Source organism: Stegostoma tigrinum, chromosome 4 (assembly GCF_030684315.1).
Source record: "Stegostoma tigrinum isolate sSteTig4 chromosome 4, sSteTig4.hap1, whole genome shotgun sequence".
NCBI classification, from domain to species: Eukaryota; Metazoa; Chordata; class Chondrichthyes; order Orectolobiformes; family Stegostomatidae; genus Stegostoma; species Stegostoma tigrinum.
The window spans coordinates 94,864,008-94,879,031 of record NC_081357.1 but is presented as its reverse complement, the minus strand read 5'-3'; the positions used below and the strand labels follow the sequence as shown (position 1 = coordinate 94,879,031).

The 15,024-nt window shown below is 41.2% G+C and overlaps 1 protein-coding gene across 2 annotated transcripts in view; it reads left to right on the top strand.

The window, feature by feature from the left end:
- Positions 1-15,024, top strand: part of strn (striatin, calmodulin binding protein) — a 138,339-nt gene that overhangs the window by 74,795 nt on the left and 48,520 nt on the right. For both annotated transcript variants that reach the window (XM_048530827.2, XM_059645545.1), the window contains 2 exons: positions 2,759-2,909; positions 10,620-10,758. In XM_048530827.2, coding sequence (XP_048386784.1) covers positions 2,759-2,909; positions 10,620-10,758 — 290 coding nt within the window. The remainder of the gene's footprint in view (positions 1-2,758; positions 2,910-10,619; positions 10,759-15,024) is intronic.

The window sequence follows — 15,024 nt, the reverse complement described above, 5'->3', positions numbered from 1 at the left end:
TTTTTGGATGGTTATTTGTTTGCTATCGCCTATGCCTGTGTTCCTTCTCTTAATTCATTCATGGGATTCATTGATGGAAACAATAAATCTAACATTTCTATCAAAGGCAGGGAAAATGATTCACCCTATAATCAAGTACCTGAAGGGACTAAAACTTCAATACAAAGATTTTTTTTCCCCTCAATTGAATCAAAGGTTCATCATTTCAAAGGACTTGGATTGGATGCAAACAAAGTACTGTGCACAAAGTACACTTGATAACATTAAAGAATGTTAGACTGCTGTTTTTTGTTTGCTGTCTTGTTCATTTGCCCCAGTCCCAAGCCTCTGTTGTGCATGAAGGATGAGGAGAGGACAGTGAAAGGACCCTAGTGAGTGAGGGAATGAGAGGTGCAACAAATGAAATAGACGTCAAGTGGTAGGAACGGTCAAGGTAGGGTGGTAGAAGCGTTGGAAGGAATGGTCAAGTGCAAGAGAGAGTCAGGTAGAAAGAATAGATGAGTTATCAGGATTTAATAAATTAAATTAGAGGATCTTTTTGGGTCTGCTGTGATCAAGCCAGTGAACAGCTTTTCGATTTAAAACTTTACTAACCGGTCAGAAACTTAGTCTACCCTTATTACATATTTTCTTGTGGGAAGTGATTTTTATTCAACATTCCATTTTATAGAAACAGGTTAGGACAGCTAAATTAGAGATTGTTATTGTGCTCTTATTGTAAAATGCTGGAATTATGATTTAATGATCCCTAAAAGAACAATTGCTGAATGTTATCCTCACTAACTGGTGTTTTCTTTGCTTTAATTCAGAGTTATACTTGAAAAGGAAATAAATTGCATTGTGCAGTGCCATGTGGTGAGCATGGTGGGAATGGAACTGATAGAATTACTATACAGAGAGCTGCCATGGATTTGATGTGCCAAGTAATGGGCTTCTCTGCCACACTGGTTTTATGATTCTTAAGTGGGACAAATTGAATAGTTCTTTCAAAGCAGTGACCCAGTTTGTGGAATGACTTGCATTTGTGCAGTAAGATTATACAAGAACATTAGTTGGCATGTTTCTGAACACGGTAACTCTTCCTCCTGCTTTGTGATTTTTTTTTGTTTTTGGCTGACTATATTTCAGTTTCGTTTGTGAACGAAAAGTCTGATTACACTCCAGACATTATTTCACATAACTTTGCATCTATAGGCCTGACAGTCTTGCCTCAAGAGAAGTGAGAAACACATTTAAAAAATTTACATGTGGTGTTGCAATAAAAGAAAAATGAAGAGCAGATTCCATCAAAAGCCTTTTACTTTTTTCTAATGGTCTGTTAGAGTCATAATTTCATAGAGTTGTACAGCACAGAAACAGACCCTTCATTCCAACTTACACATGCCCAACAGATATCTTAGATTAATCTATTCCCATTTGTTGGCATCCCTCTAAACCATTCCTACTCATGTACCCATCAGATGCCTTTTAAATATTGTAATTATACCCACCTCCTCCACTTCTTCTGGGAGCTCATTCTGTACACACGCCTCCCTCTGCTTCAAAAAGTTGCCCCTTAGGCCCCTTTAAATCATTCCCTTCTCATCTTAAATCTATGCCGTGTATTTTTGGACTCCCTTGCACTGGGAAAAAGACCATGGCTATTCATCATATGCATGCCCTTCCATGAGTTTATAAATTTCTATAAGGCCACCTTTCAGCCTCTGACACTCCATGGAAAATAGCCCCAGTCTACTCAGCCTCGCCATCTAATTCAAACCCTCCAACCCCAGCAGCATCCTTATAAATCTTCCCTGAACCCTTTCAAGTTTAAGAACATCTTATCAATCGCAGGCAGACCTGGATTGAATGCAGTATTCCATATTCTGTCCTAACTAATGTCCTGTACAGCCACAACATGACCTTCCAACTCCTATACTCAGTTCTCTGACCGATAAAGGCAAGCATACCGAATGCCATCATGTTCTGTGCTGTATTGTTCTATGTTCTATCTCTACCCAGTCTGCTTGTGCCTTTGTTTTCAAGGAGCTATGAACTTGCACCCCAGGGTCTCTCTGTTTGGCAACACTGTCCTTTCTGTGTATCAGTCCTGCCCTGATTTGCTTTGCCAAAATGCAACAGTTCAGGTTTATCTAAATTAAAATTCATTTGCCACTCCTCAGCCCATTGGCCCATCTGATCGAGGGCCCGTTGTTCTACTCTAAGATAACCTCTTCATTCTCCATGACACCACCAATTTTGGTGTCGTCTGCAAACTTACTAATGATTCCTCCTATATTCTCTTCCAAATCATTTATAGAAATGAAAAAAACATCGGTGCAGCACCGATCCTTATGTACACAGCTAGTAACAGGCCTCCAGTACAAATCAAAAAACCCCACCACTACTCCTGCCTTCTGCCTTCAAGCCAGTTTTGTACCCCAATGCCTGGTTCTGAATTCCATGTGATCTAACATTGCTGACCAGTCTACCATGCAGAATCTTATCAAAAGCCTTGCTGAAGTCCGTATAGACAGCAACCACCGCTCTGTTGAAGAGTATATATGACCAGATACGGGACCAGTTTGCTCATCACCTGCAGAATAAAACATTGAGATTCACTGAGAATAGGGTATTTAATTTGAAGCACAGCATCTTGTAGAATTGTACCTTTACAAAATAACTGCATGTTTTATTTTCCCCCTGGAAATTCTGTCATAGTTTGTCTGTGTTAAAAAACATGAAAGATTATATAATTTAGTTTTGAATTTTTTTGAAGAAATTCCGGAGAGAAGGTTAAACCACTTTCAACTGATTCGGCAGATGTGCTGGAAACATTAAATTTCCTTGAAAATGCTGCAGCAGAATTTAGTGATGAAGATGAAGATGATGAAAATGATGGAAAGGAGAGGACAATTAGCGATAGTTCGGTAGGTCCAATGATTGGGGCAATGTATATATATGTGATGAGAAAGTAGTGTGTCGGTATAATTGTGGTTTATCTGTGTGCTGAATGCTTTAATTTCTTTTTCTGAAGAGGTTCAATTATAGTCTTCTGTTCAAATTGATCTAAAACCTGGAATGTTTACAAGCCTGGCATTTGGTGTCCATCCGTGGGTGCCCTTGAAGTGAATAGATTTCTAGATCTTTTCAAGGGTTAATTAAGAGTCAACCACATTTCTGTGAATCTGGAGTCATATGTAGGCCAGGCCCAATAAGGACAGCAGTTCCCTTCCCTTGGGGATGTTAGTGAACCAGATGGGTTTTTATAATGATCACATGGTCATAGTTAGCCTAATGTTTACGTATATGTTTTATTGCCTTGGAGGGAGTACAACATACGTTTACAAGAATGTTATCTGGATTTTAGAGGTTAAGATATGAGGAGAGATTAGACAAATTAGACCCAGAATTACTCTAGAATTTAAAAAGTTAAGGGGTGATCTGATTGAAGTCTTCAAGGCATTAACTTGAAAATGCAGGGTAGATAAAGACAAATTATTTCTACTGTTTGGGAATTCTAGAACTAGAATTAGTGTGAAACTAAGGGCCAGCCAGACATCTTAGGAGAGATGTTAGAAAGCACTTCTACACACGTAGGATGGTAGATGTTTTGACCTCCCTTCTACAAGCAGTAGTGGATGCTAGATCAGTCATTAAATTTTTGTTAATCAATCTCAAATTTGAAATTATCTAATGTATTGAGGGATACGTGCCAAAGGAGTTAGACCACAGATCAGCCATGATCTTATTGAATAGTGGCACAGGCTCACGAGGCTGAGCAGCCTACTTCTGTTCCTATGTTCCTATTGAATCTATGTTTCACCAGATGCGACTTGAACCAATGCTCCCAAAACGATTCAGAAAAGCAGTGAGGAATAAATGAGTCATTCTCGCATTAGCATTCTGTGATGAGTGCAATATCACAAGGGTTAGTACTTGGGCCCAGCTGTTTACAACACGTGTTAATTATTTGGACTTGGGGACCAAATGTAATATTTCTAAATTTTTAGCTACATAGGAGTGTGTGTTGTGAGGAAAGTGAAAATGTTTTCAGATGGATTTGGACAAGTTTAGTGCTTGGGCAAGAATATGGCAGATGGATTGAAATATGGAAAATTGATGTTATCTACTTTGGTACGAAGAACAAATGTACAGAGTTTTTAATAAATGTTGGGAAGATGGAACATGTAGAAGTACTAAGGGTCTTATCAGTAAGTCATTGAAGGCTAACCTGCAAGTGAAGCAAGCTATTAGGAAGGCTAATGGAACAGGAGCTTTATCACAAGAGGATTTGAGTTTGAGGGTAGTTGAGTGTTGCTGCAATTGTGTAGACGCTTGAGGGGTTAGATCTCATTTGGAACATTGTACTCAATTGTGTCTCATGAAAGGTATTTTTGCCGTGAAGTGAGTGCAACAGAGGTTCACCACACTTGTTCTGGGGATGATGGGGGTGTTCCATAAAGAGAGAATAGGCAAACTGGGCCTGTAATCTCTCCATAGGGTTTCAAAGAATGAGAGGTGATCTTATGAAACCGACCAAAATATATCAAGGGTTAAACAAGCCAGATGTAGGTAAAATGTTTTCCCTGACTGCGGAGTCCAGAACCAGGAGGCATAATTTAAAAATAGAAGGCAAGCCATTTAAGACTGAAATGAGGAGCATTTTGTTTTACTTTAAGGTTTTGAATTCTCTTCGAAATGCTTGTTCTTATTTGAAGTAGAGATTGTGCACCATTGTTAATCAAACATTTATCAGAGTTATGGTGTGGGTAAAAGGCATCAAATTATTCAATCAGTGTCAGTTAAATTAAATTCAGGCTCAACAGGTTGAATGACCCACTCCTGTTCCTGTCTTCCTATGAAGAAGAGTCTGTCCCACTTAAATGTTAACTTTATTTCTTCTGCACAGTTGCTGCCAGACCTGCTGGGTTTCTCAAGCATTTTCTGCTTTTCTTCCTTAGGACATTATCTTGGATCTCTGGATTAGTAATATCTAATAATTAGAAAAACAAATGGTATTTTGGCCTTTCTAGAAAAAGAATTTGAGTGCCTGGATAAGGATGTCATGCTGCAATTGGTGAGACAAATGTTGGGTACGGTTTTGTCCCACTTTTCAAAGGAGGAGTATACTTGCCTTTGAAGGAGTTCAACATTCCCTGGTGCGGTGGAATTATCTTCTGATGAGAGATTGAGAAAATTGGGTCTGCATTTCCTAGAGTTTCAAAGAATGAGAGGTGACTTCATTGAAACTTAGAAAATTCTTACAGGCTGTAATGGGGAGGACATAGGTGAGATGTTTCCTTAGGCTGATGAGCCTAAAACTAGGGAATGTAATGTCTGGAAGGTAGGCCATTTAACAGTGAGATGAGAAGGAATTTCTTCATTGCAAGGTTGGTAAATCTTTGAAATTTTCTATCTTAGAGGTCAGTAGAAGCTCAGTCATTGAACATGTTCAAGACAGAAACTGATATTTTAATGGCGTTAAGGGACATGGAGATAAGGTAGAAAAGTGACATTGATGCAGATGATGGATACTTGAGTAATTATGTTACAGATGAGGACAGCGACTCAACACACCCTAAGCATCATCATATAACCTAAGACTTTCTGGAGTCTCCTGTACATTCTTCACCAGAGTCCACTTCTCGCAGACGATCAACTTCCCTTGTTTTACCCCTCTAATTGTAGATCATAACTTGCAGTGTTTCACTTCAGAAATTACTTGTACAGTACACAGTGTATCTAACTGCTTCTAAATCTGTAATTTTATGCTTTAATGAGCCTGCCTTGGGGAATCAGTACCTGCAGTTGCCACAGACCACCATTGTGCGAACTCTGTGTAATACTGACTTCCAATGCCTTGCAACAGTCGGCCTCAAATACAATAAATAAAACAATTCACTCTGGATATTTCAGTTCAAAATTTCCCTGCTTACACACCCAAATATGATGTGCAGGTGCTGGTGTTGGACCAGGGTGGACAAAGTCAAAAGTCGCACGGTGCCAGGTTATAGCCCAGGTTTATTTGAAACCACAGGCTTTCAGAGTGCTGCTCTGTCATCAGCTGAATTGAAGGGAATGTGCACAGGGACAGAATTTATAGGCAGGGCAATCATTGCAGGATAATTTTACATAATTGAGTGTCAGAAGATAGTACAGATAGTGTGACTGGAGTGTCAACAGGCTGAATAACAAGTCTTTGCCAGTGATCAAAAGTGTCAAATGGCATGAGTAAAGTGTCAATAGCTGAATAGTAATTGAAGGGATGACCTATGATCCAATTACTTTAGGTAGCGAGATAATTACAAAAAAATCAAAAATAACATGGTGCTAGAGACAAACCATATGGCTGGAATAACTTGATAGGTATAAGTTAGCATGATGAGGTCTATTCAAAGTAACAAGTAATCCAAAGCTGTACAAACTAATTGAGGTAGAGAGATCATAATGAGTTATCAAGGTGACGGTGTCAAAATGGAACAGTAAGGAAGACTTCACAAATACAGAACAGTTCCGTGGGGTAACATGTAGCGCAACATGAACCCAAGATCATGTTTGAAGCCATCTTCATGGGTACGAAAATTGGCTATCAGTTTCTGCTCTGTGATTCTGTGTTGTCTTGAAGGCCGCCTTGGAGGATACTTGTCCGAAGATCAGAGGCTGAATGTCCTTAACTACTGAATAAAAACAGAAAGAACTGAGGATGCTGTAAATCAGGAACAAAAAACAGAAGTTTTTGGAGAGGCTCAGCAGGTCTGACAGCATCTGTGAAGAAAAACTCAAGAGTTAACGTTTCAGGTTCGGTGACCCTTCCTCTGAAGTTCTGAAGCAGATGCTGTCAGACTTGCTGAGCTTTTCCAGCAACTTCTGCTTTTGTTCCTTAACCACTGAAGTTGTTCCCCAACCGGGGAACATGACCAACAGAGTACCCTCGTTGTCCAACACTGATCTAGAACAGACAAACTTCAGCATGATCTCGCAGCCTTCAACATGTCTTCGATGATGACAAATATCTCGCCAAGATCATCACTATGCCCCCACTTCTTGCCTTCAAGCAACTACCAAATCTTTTACAGACCATCGTTTGTAGCGAACTACCCAACCATCCGGAGAATAGCAACCGCAGCACCACACCAACCCTGCCAAGGCACCCTCTGCAAGACATGTCAGGTGCTACCATTGCACATGGGAACACCACCCACCATGTACACAAGGCACTCTGGTGACTCAGCCAATGTTGTCTATCTCATATGCTGCAGGAAAGGATATTCCGAGGTATGGTATATCAGCGAGACCATGCAGATGCTATGATAACAGACGAATGGTCATTGCACAAGAATTGCCAGGCAGGATACATAAATTCTGTGCCTGTGCACGAACCTCCGCTTTGCCTGATGAAGGAGCCGCAAGCTGAAATCCACACTCCGTGCCATGAGGCATCACAAACTCACTCTCAACCTTTCTCTCCTACAGCATCACATCATGCTGGCTCACTTCTGCACCACTCCACATTTTCACTTCAACTTATAGCTCATTTACCAGGCTAACCAGAAACTTTATCTTTTCCTTCAGGCATCAAGGCCCACAAGATGCAACAACTCAGATGCCCCTGACCCTCTGGAATCTTCCTCCCCTCCCCTTCCCTCTGATGCCATCCCCTCTCCCAACTCTACCTACTGTCAGGTATTCACCATCCCTCGTAACCGGTTAGATGCATCGGGCAGTTAGGAAGGCAAGTGGTGTATTAGACTTCATTGCAAGATAATTTGAGTTCAAAAGTAGGATATCTTACACCAGTTATACAGGGCTTTGGTGAGACCATCCCTCGAGGATCATGTTTAGGTTTGGTCTCCCCAGCTAAAAATATACTGACATAGTGGGAGTACAGTGGAGGTTTATTAGACTGACTTTGGGCAGGGCAGGACTGCCCTGTGAAGAGACATTGGTTCAACTGGGCCTGTAGTCACCAGAGTTTAGAAGGACAAGAGGGGATGTGATTGAAACATGCAAAATTCAAACAGGGCTAATTGGACAGTTGCAGAGAGGATGCACCCCCACCGAGGAATGTAGAATTGGGGTTCAAGATTTAGGTGTGCCATTTGGACTGAGATTGAGGAAAAGTTCTTCACTCAAAGGACGGTGAACCTGTGAAAATCTCTACCACGGAAAGCTGTGGTCAGAAAGAGGCCGTGTAAAGAATCGAGGTGTGGGGAAAAAACATGAATATGGCAATTTGAGAACATCAGCCATGATATTTTTGAATGGTGGAACTGGTTTGAAGGGTCAGTTGGCCTACTTCTAGTTTCTATGTTTTCTAAACCACAGACAGAGGAGGGAAGTATTTGAGGCGCTGGCTGCTAAAGTTTATAAAGGAAGAGGCTGAAGCTATGATCTGAGAAGATGAGAACAGTTTATGAGAACAAAGAAAGCGAGTTTGGAGATTGTGAATCTAAAGGCATTAAGTCAAGTTGTAAAACAGAGATGATGGGAACTGCAGATGCTGGAGAATCCAAGATAACAAAGTGTGGAGCTGGATGAACACAGCAGGCCAAGCAGCATCTTAAGAGCACAAAAAAAGGCTTTCTTCTGATGAAGGATCTAGGCCCGAAACGTCAGCTTTTGTGCTCCTCAGATGCTGCTTGGCCTGCTGTGTTCATCCAACTCCACACTTTGTTAGCTCAGGTTGTAAAACAGTTTGTTAGCAACATTTTTTTGATGATGCTAATCAACTGCCTGTTCAGACAAACACAGTTGTGAGCCAAAGTCCCATTGAGTTGATTTTGTGAGGTACACATTCAAAATCTGTCAATTAGAGGCTTTCTAGTGCCGACTAAATCGGTCATTCTGCTGGGAGAAATTCTCCCAACCCCCCTAAATGGTTCAGAAAGTGGAAGTGGTATCAGATGACAAGGGAGATACGTGGTGAAACGGCGCATGATTCGTCTTTCATAAATAACTAATAAAGAAGCTGTAGGACTTGTTAATGTCAAAATGACCGCCTTCTCTGAGAATATTTGCAAGACTTCTACTGCAAGGACATTATTATCAAGGAAATGGTATAACAATATAAAGGGGATGACCAAATTTTAAACTCTAGTCATTTGGAGGGAGAAATTGCTATTTTGTCTAGCTGCTCTGTTTATCGTGAGGTGTATGAGTGACTTGTGACCTATTTTAAGCTTCAGCAAAACATGCAAATTGCAAGAAATCTGTTGGTAATGCCAAAACTCCTTCCTAACCTGCTTTGACCTTTCTCTACTACTCAACATAATCTTTTGAGAGAATATTTTGTCAAAGGGGCATCACCGCAAAGTTTCATACAGATATTAGACCTGTCTTCTCAGATGCTACGTGGTGATCTGCAGTGCCAGTCTAGAAGTACAATTGAATGTACTCGTAAGTGACAGCTGATTGGCATAATCGTACCATAGTCAGTCAGTAGATTCCATCATAAGGAAGGATCAAAGCAAAAACTTTTCTTTCTGATCTGCGTTACCAGCGGGGGAGTAAAAAGAGATAGCAACTGGACAATGTCATTCTGCCTGTCTAACTGCTCAATATGATCAAACAGTTCAGTGCCATTTACTCACCATGTCCCCGTAACTCTGATTACACCCTGGTAATGAGAAATCTATCTCTGCCTTAAACATTGAGACTAAGTACCCACAGCCCTCTGTTGAAGAGTATTCCCAAGATTCTAAAATCATTTCTCCTTAACTTGGAACTAAGTGGCATCCCCCTTGCTTACAAATATTGCCTCCTTTTTTTAGACTCCCCAATCAGGTTAAACATCTTACCTACATTTACCCTGTCTAACTTTTTAAGTACTTTGTAGGTTTCATTGAGATCACCTCTCATTCTTCAAAACTCGAGAGAATACAGGCCCAGTTTCCCAATCTGTTCATAGGACAGCCTGCCATCCTGGACCATCCTGGTGAACCTTCATTGTAATATCAAAAAAGTGACACTGTCTGGATTCTTCCCCTTTGCCAAAATGTTGGTTGTTCTCCAGCAAGTACTTTTTAGAGCTGCATTGTCCAATGGTGAATATTAAGAATTACAGTGGAGGAAACAGAAAGCTAGAGGAGCTCTGGTTGTTAATGAGCTTCAGGTTAGTACAACATCATTGAACATGGTGATTTCATACCCCTCCACACCAATTTCAGTTGTAATACAAAAAGGTATAGTCACCATAGTCTGACTAGACCATAGGCTATCCTGTCAGAGAGAGACAACTGGTGGTGGTTTTAGGGTTGGTGGTTTAAGGATTACTGCACCTTAGGTGAGGTCAGAGGGTGAAAAGGAGCTAACTCAGTTGTGCACTATATTATACACTACCTATCAAGAAACGTGGTCCTTTGAAATATAACTTGTGAACAGGCTTTTCTTACCAAAATATACTGCTCAAGATGGTGACTGCAAGGCATGTGAATGTTGACATAAAATTTGATCTAATGATAAAATATATGTCTGACAATGGTAATGTTTGTTAGCTATTTCCACTATGTAGATTTTATAATGGTTGTGGAAGCCTGTGACAGATATACTTATTTGCTTGGTTTACCTTAGTTGCTCTTTTTATTAAACAGTGTAATGTCCATTCTTGTTCATTGCTCAAATTGTCATCTTTTAACCAGTTTGTTAACAAAGGAGTGTCTTCTGATCCAGTGGAGGATATGGATACTGAGGAAGCACTACGGGAGTTTGATTTTTTGGGAACATCAGAAGATGAAGGTGCAGGAGAGTTGAGAAGTGCAGGCAGTGGAACAGAATGGGGTAAGATTTCACAACACTTTGTTACGACAGAGACAATTGATCTTACTTGTCTTCAAATTTTGTTTAAGATCAAAAATTATTGCACGCAAGAGGAATGCATTAAAGATAGCCTTCATCAGTTCAAGAGGTTTTCTTGATGCTTCTTGATAAAGGACAAATACGCAAATATTTACCAAAGTGAATCTGCGTAAACAAAAGTAGACATGTTTATGACCATCTTTTTAAGATAAATATCGTCCGCTTCATCACCATTTTACACTTCCTGCAACATATACTGGATCATCTTGAATAATTAAGGATCATCTCAACGTGTCATTGACTCAGGGTGAATTGCAGAATATGTTGTTTCCTCTCTAAAAGTAGTAGTGAGTTGGTCACTAGTTGAGCTATCTTGGAAATAAGTTCTGTTTTTTGTGTTTTGCATTTATTATTGTGCAAGGAAAAAATGGCGTGATTTTCCTGTGACTTGGGATAACTTTAGTTTGTCTCACTGAAGTGGAAGGAATATTATCTTAGAACGGTTAAAAAGAATAAGAAGGAATAAATGAAGGAATGCATTTTGCAGGGGGATGGTGGGAACCTTGACAGGGCGAGGGAGCGGCATTGGAAGGACATCACCAGCAGGGATAATCGGGGGAAGGGGATGGATGGAATTGGGGAATTCTGGGTTGGGAGAAATATGTCAATGGGGGTGGGATTAGGGGAGGATTCCGGGTCAGAAGGAATATGTCAATGGAAGCAGATTGAGTAGAGATACAGGGCAGTGGTACATGTCCTCACATTTCTCCTGGTTGCCCCAAAGTGTTGGTGGGTACTACAGAATACATTGACGAGGGAGGTGTTATGGGGCTGTGAGGCTGAATGGATTACAGGAGTGATGCAGAGTTGGAGAATATATTGATGAGGGCGGGTTTGGAGGGGGCAATGATGGGTAAACATGGAGGTAGCATTTTGGGGGATAAATCCAGTGTTCTTGCATGTCCTTGAAACCTGGGAGGTACGTCAGCATGGGGTTCAGAGCAAAGTTGCTGGGAAGTAGTAGGGATGGTGTTCTCAAGGAATATTGGGAAAGAGAGATCACGGGGCTACATCAAATAGGATGATGGGTGGTAGGATTGGTGGGAAATGTCACTGGGGGATGGGGGAAAGAGAACGCATGGGAATTTCAAAGAGGTGTGGCATTGTAGAAGACAGAATGGGTCATCGAGCATTGAAGAGGCTTTCAAGGACAACATTACAGGCAAGTGCCAGACATTCAGTGAGTCTTGGGGACATGACAAGCAGGAGGGTCAGATATGATGTGGATAGCAGAGTGGCACTATGTCGCAGTCGACAGGCAGTGGTGGGTTGGAAGATGTCATGGAAGCTGGACTGTGTATAGAGGTAACTGCACAGACTAGTGGAAGCTGTACAATGGGTGGGGATAGATGGGCATCATTGCATGTGGAAGGTCAGGGCCATAGCTGCTACGTGTACTCATTTGTTTGGGCCAGCATGCATGGCGGGGAATTCATGCACAATTTTACGTGTGTATGTAGGGGAGGGGAAGTACTCACACGCAGTTTGTCAAGTGATAGCATTTTGTCATCCATGCTTGGTTAGGAGACAGGGCTCATCACACCATAAGATCATAAGACATAGGAGTGGAAGTAAGGCCATTCGGCCCATCAAGCCCACTCCGCCATTTAAATCATGGCTGATGAGCATTTCAACTCTACTTCCCTGCATTCTCCCCATGGCCCTTGATTCCTTCTGAGATCAAGAATTTGTCGATCTCTGCCTTGAAGGCATCTAATGTCCCAGCCTCCACTGCACTCCGTGGCAATGAATTCCACAAGCCCACCACTCTCTGGCTGAAGAAATGTCGTCTCATTTCAGTTTTAAATTTACCCCCCCCTAATTTTAAGGCTGTGCCCATGGGTCCTAGCCTCCCTGCCTAACGGAAACAACTTCCCAGCATTCACCCCTTCTAAGCCATACACTATCTTGTAAGTTTCTATTAGATCTCCCCTCAACCTTCTAAACTCTAATGAATACAATCCCAAGATCCCAATACGTTAAACCTACCATTCCAGGGATCATCCGTGTGAATCTCTGCTGGACATGCTCCAGGGCTAGTATGTCCTTCCTGAGGTGTGGGGCTCAAAATTGGACACAGTATTCTAAATAGTGCCTAACTAGAGCTTTATAGAGTCTCAGAAGCACATGACTGCTTTTATATTCCAACCCTCTTGAGATAAACGACAACATTACATTCGCTTTCTTAATTATCTTAATCTACCTGCAAGTTAACCTTTAGAGAATCCTGGACCAATACTCCCAGATCCCTTTTGTACTTCTGCTTTATGAATTTTCTCACCATTTAAAAAATAGTCCATGCCTGTATTCTTTTTTCCAAGTGCAGAACCTCACATTTACTCACGTTGAATTTCATCAGCCATTTCCTGGACCACTCTCCTAAACTGTCTAAATCTTTCTGCAGCTTCCCCACCTCCTCAGTACTACCTGCCTGTCCACCTATCTTTGTATCATCAGCAAACTTCGCCAGAATGCCCCCAGTCCCTTCATCCAGATCATTAATATATAAGGTGAACAGCTGCAGCCCCAACACTGAACCCTGCGGGACACCACTCGTCACACTTATGAGTTTTGTCAGAATCTGGAACGGGCAAGTTGCAACCGTGCTTGTTGGTGCTGCGGAAGTGATGGCCTAATGGTATTAGGTGTGTGCTGAGGATAGTTATCATGCTGACCAGTCAGTAAGCAGGACAAGGTGGTGTGCTAGGTGGTTATGGCAGTCATTGTGTATGTATTTTGTCAGATTTTAGAAGGGCACGGCATGTGTTATGGGACTGTGTTTGAGAACATAAGTGACTAAGTAGTTGGATATATGGTACTGATAAATTTGAAATTGTTTAATTTTACCAATTGTGTGTTTTGGAAGCCTGTTTTCAGTCAAAAGAATCAATTATATTTCTGGATAGTGGCATCTTCAGAATGCTGAAGTTGCTGGAGTTGTGTATGCCCTGCAGTCTGTGTATTTTTATCATACATTAAATTAAAAGTAATGCTTTTTAGAAAAAAAATTAAAGAAATTTAATTATTATGCAGCTAGTTTGAAAATCATTGTAGAGTATTTTGTGTAAATTAATTCTTTTGAAAATGTCTGTTTAAAAGGCAACAAATGAAAGTAGTGCTACAGTGTGGCATGTGCGGTTGATGTGAGGGCCAAAAGGAGAGAACTACTGGTTGCACCAGACATGGTCACAGCAGTTTCATTATTATCTCTATGGATAGCCTTCCATTGGTGTTTTTAACATTTCAGAAGTCTAGAACTTTATGGTTCTTGTCTGTTTGGGCACTTTACCAGAACAATCCAAAAGTCTGTTTTTCTCTTTGCCCTGAATTGTCATCTGTTTTAAAGGTTAGGGAGGTGATAACCTTGTATTGGTATTGATGCTAGACCAGCAATCCGGAGACCCAAGTAATGTTCAGAGGACTCAGGTTTGAATCCTACCGTAGCAGATGATGAAATTTAAATTTCAAACAATAATTTGGAATTAATTGTGAGCCTAAAGTCACTTTCAATTGCTATAAAAAAACCTATCCATTTCCCGTAGGGGTAGAACTCTGCCATTCTAACCCAGTCTGACTTTTAACAGCCCTCTGAAATGGTAAATGACGTTAAGTAAATAACATGAAATGACATTCAGTTGTATCAGTTGCTACAAAGTCGAAAGAAAAGAACTGAAACCAGACTCACCAACAGGCATTGACCAGAAACAGCAGTAGTTAACCTGTTAACGTGTGGGGGCAAGTGCCAACATTGGGAAAGTGGGAAAGCGGTCTTGCAAACTAATCAAACAATGGCCTGACAGCCATAGTCGCGGAATCATGCCTTACACACAGTGTCCCAGACAATGGCATCGCCATCCCAAGGAATATGCTGTTCCGCTGGCAGGGGGGACCCAGCAGAGGTTGAGACACTGCAGTATGTAGTTGGGAGGGAGTTTTTTTTCCCCTTTCTTCTTTCACAAGAAGGCATCTCTGGCTAGGGCATTTATTGTCCATCCCTAATAGCCCAGAGGGCAGTTATGAGTCAGCCATATTGCTGTGGGTCTGGAGTCACATGTAGGCCAGACCAGGTAAGGGTGGCAGCTTCCTTCCCTAAAGGATATTATTGGACCAGGTGGGTTTTTCCCAACAATTGACAATGGATTCATGATCATCATTAGACTTTTAATTCCAGATATTTATTGAATTCAA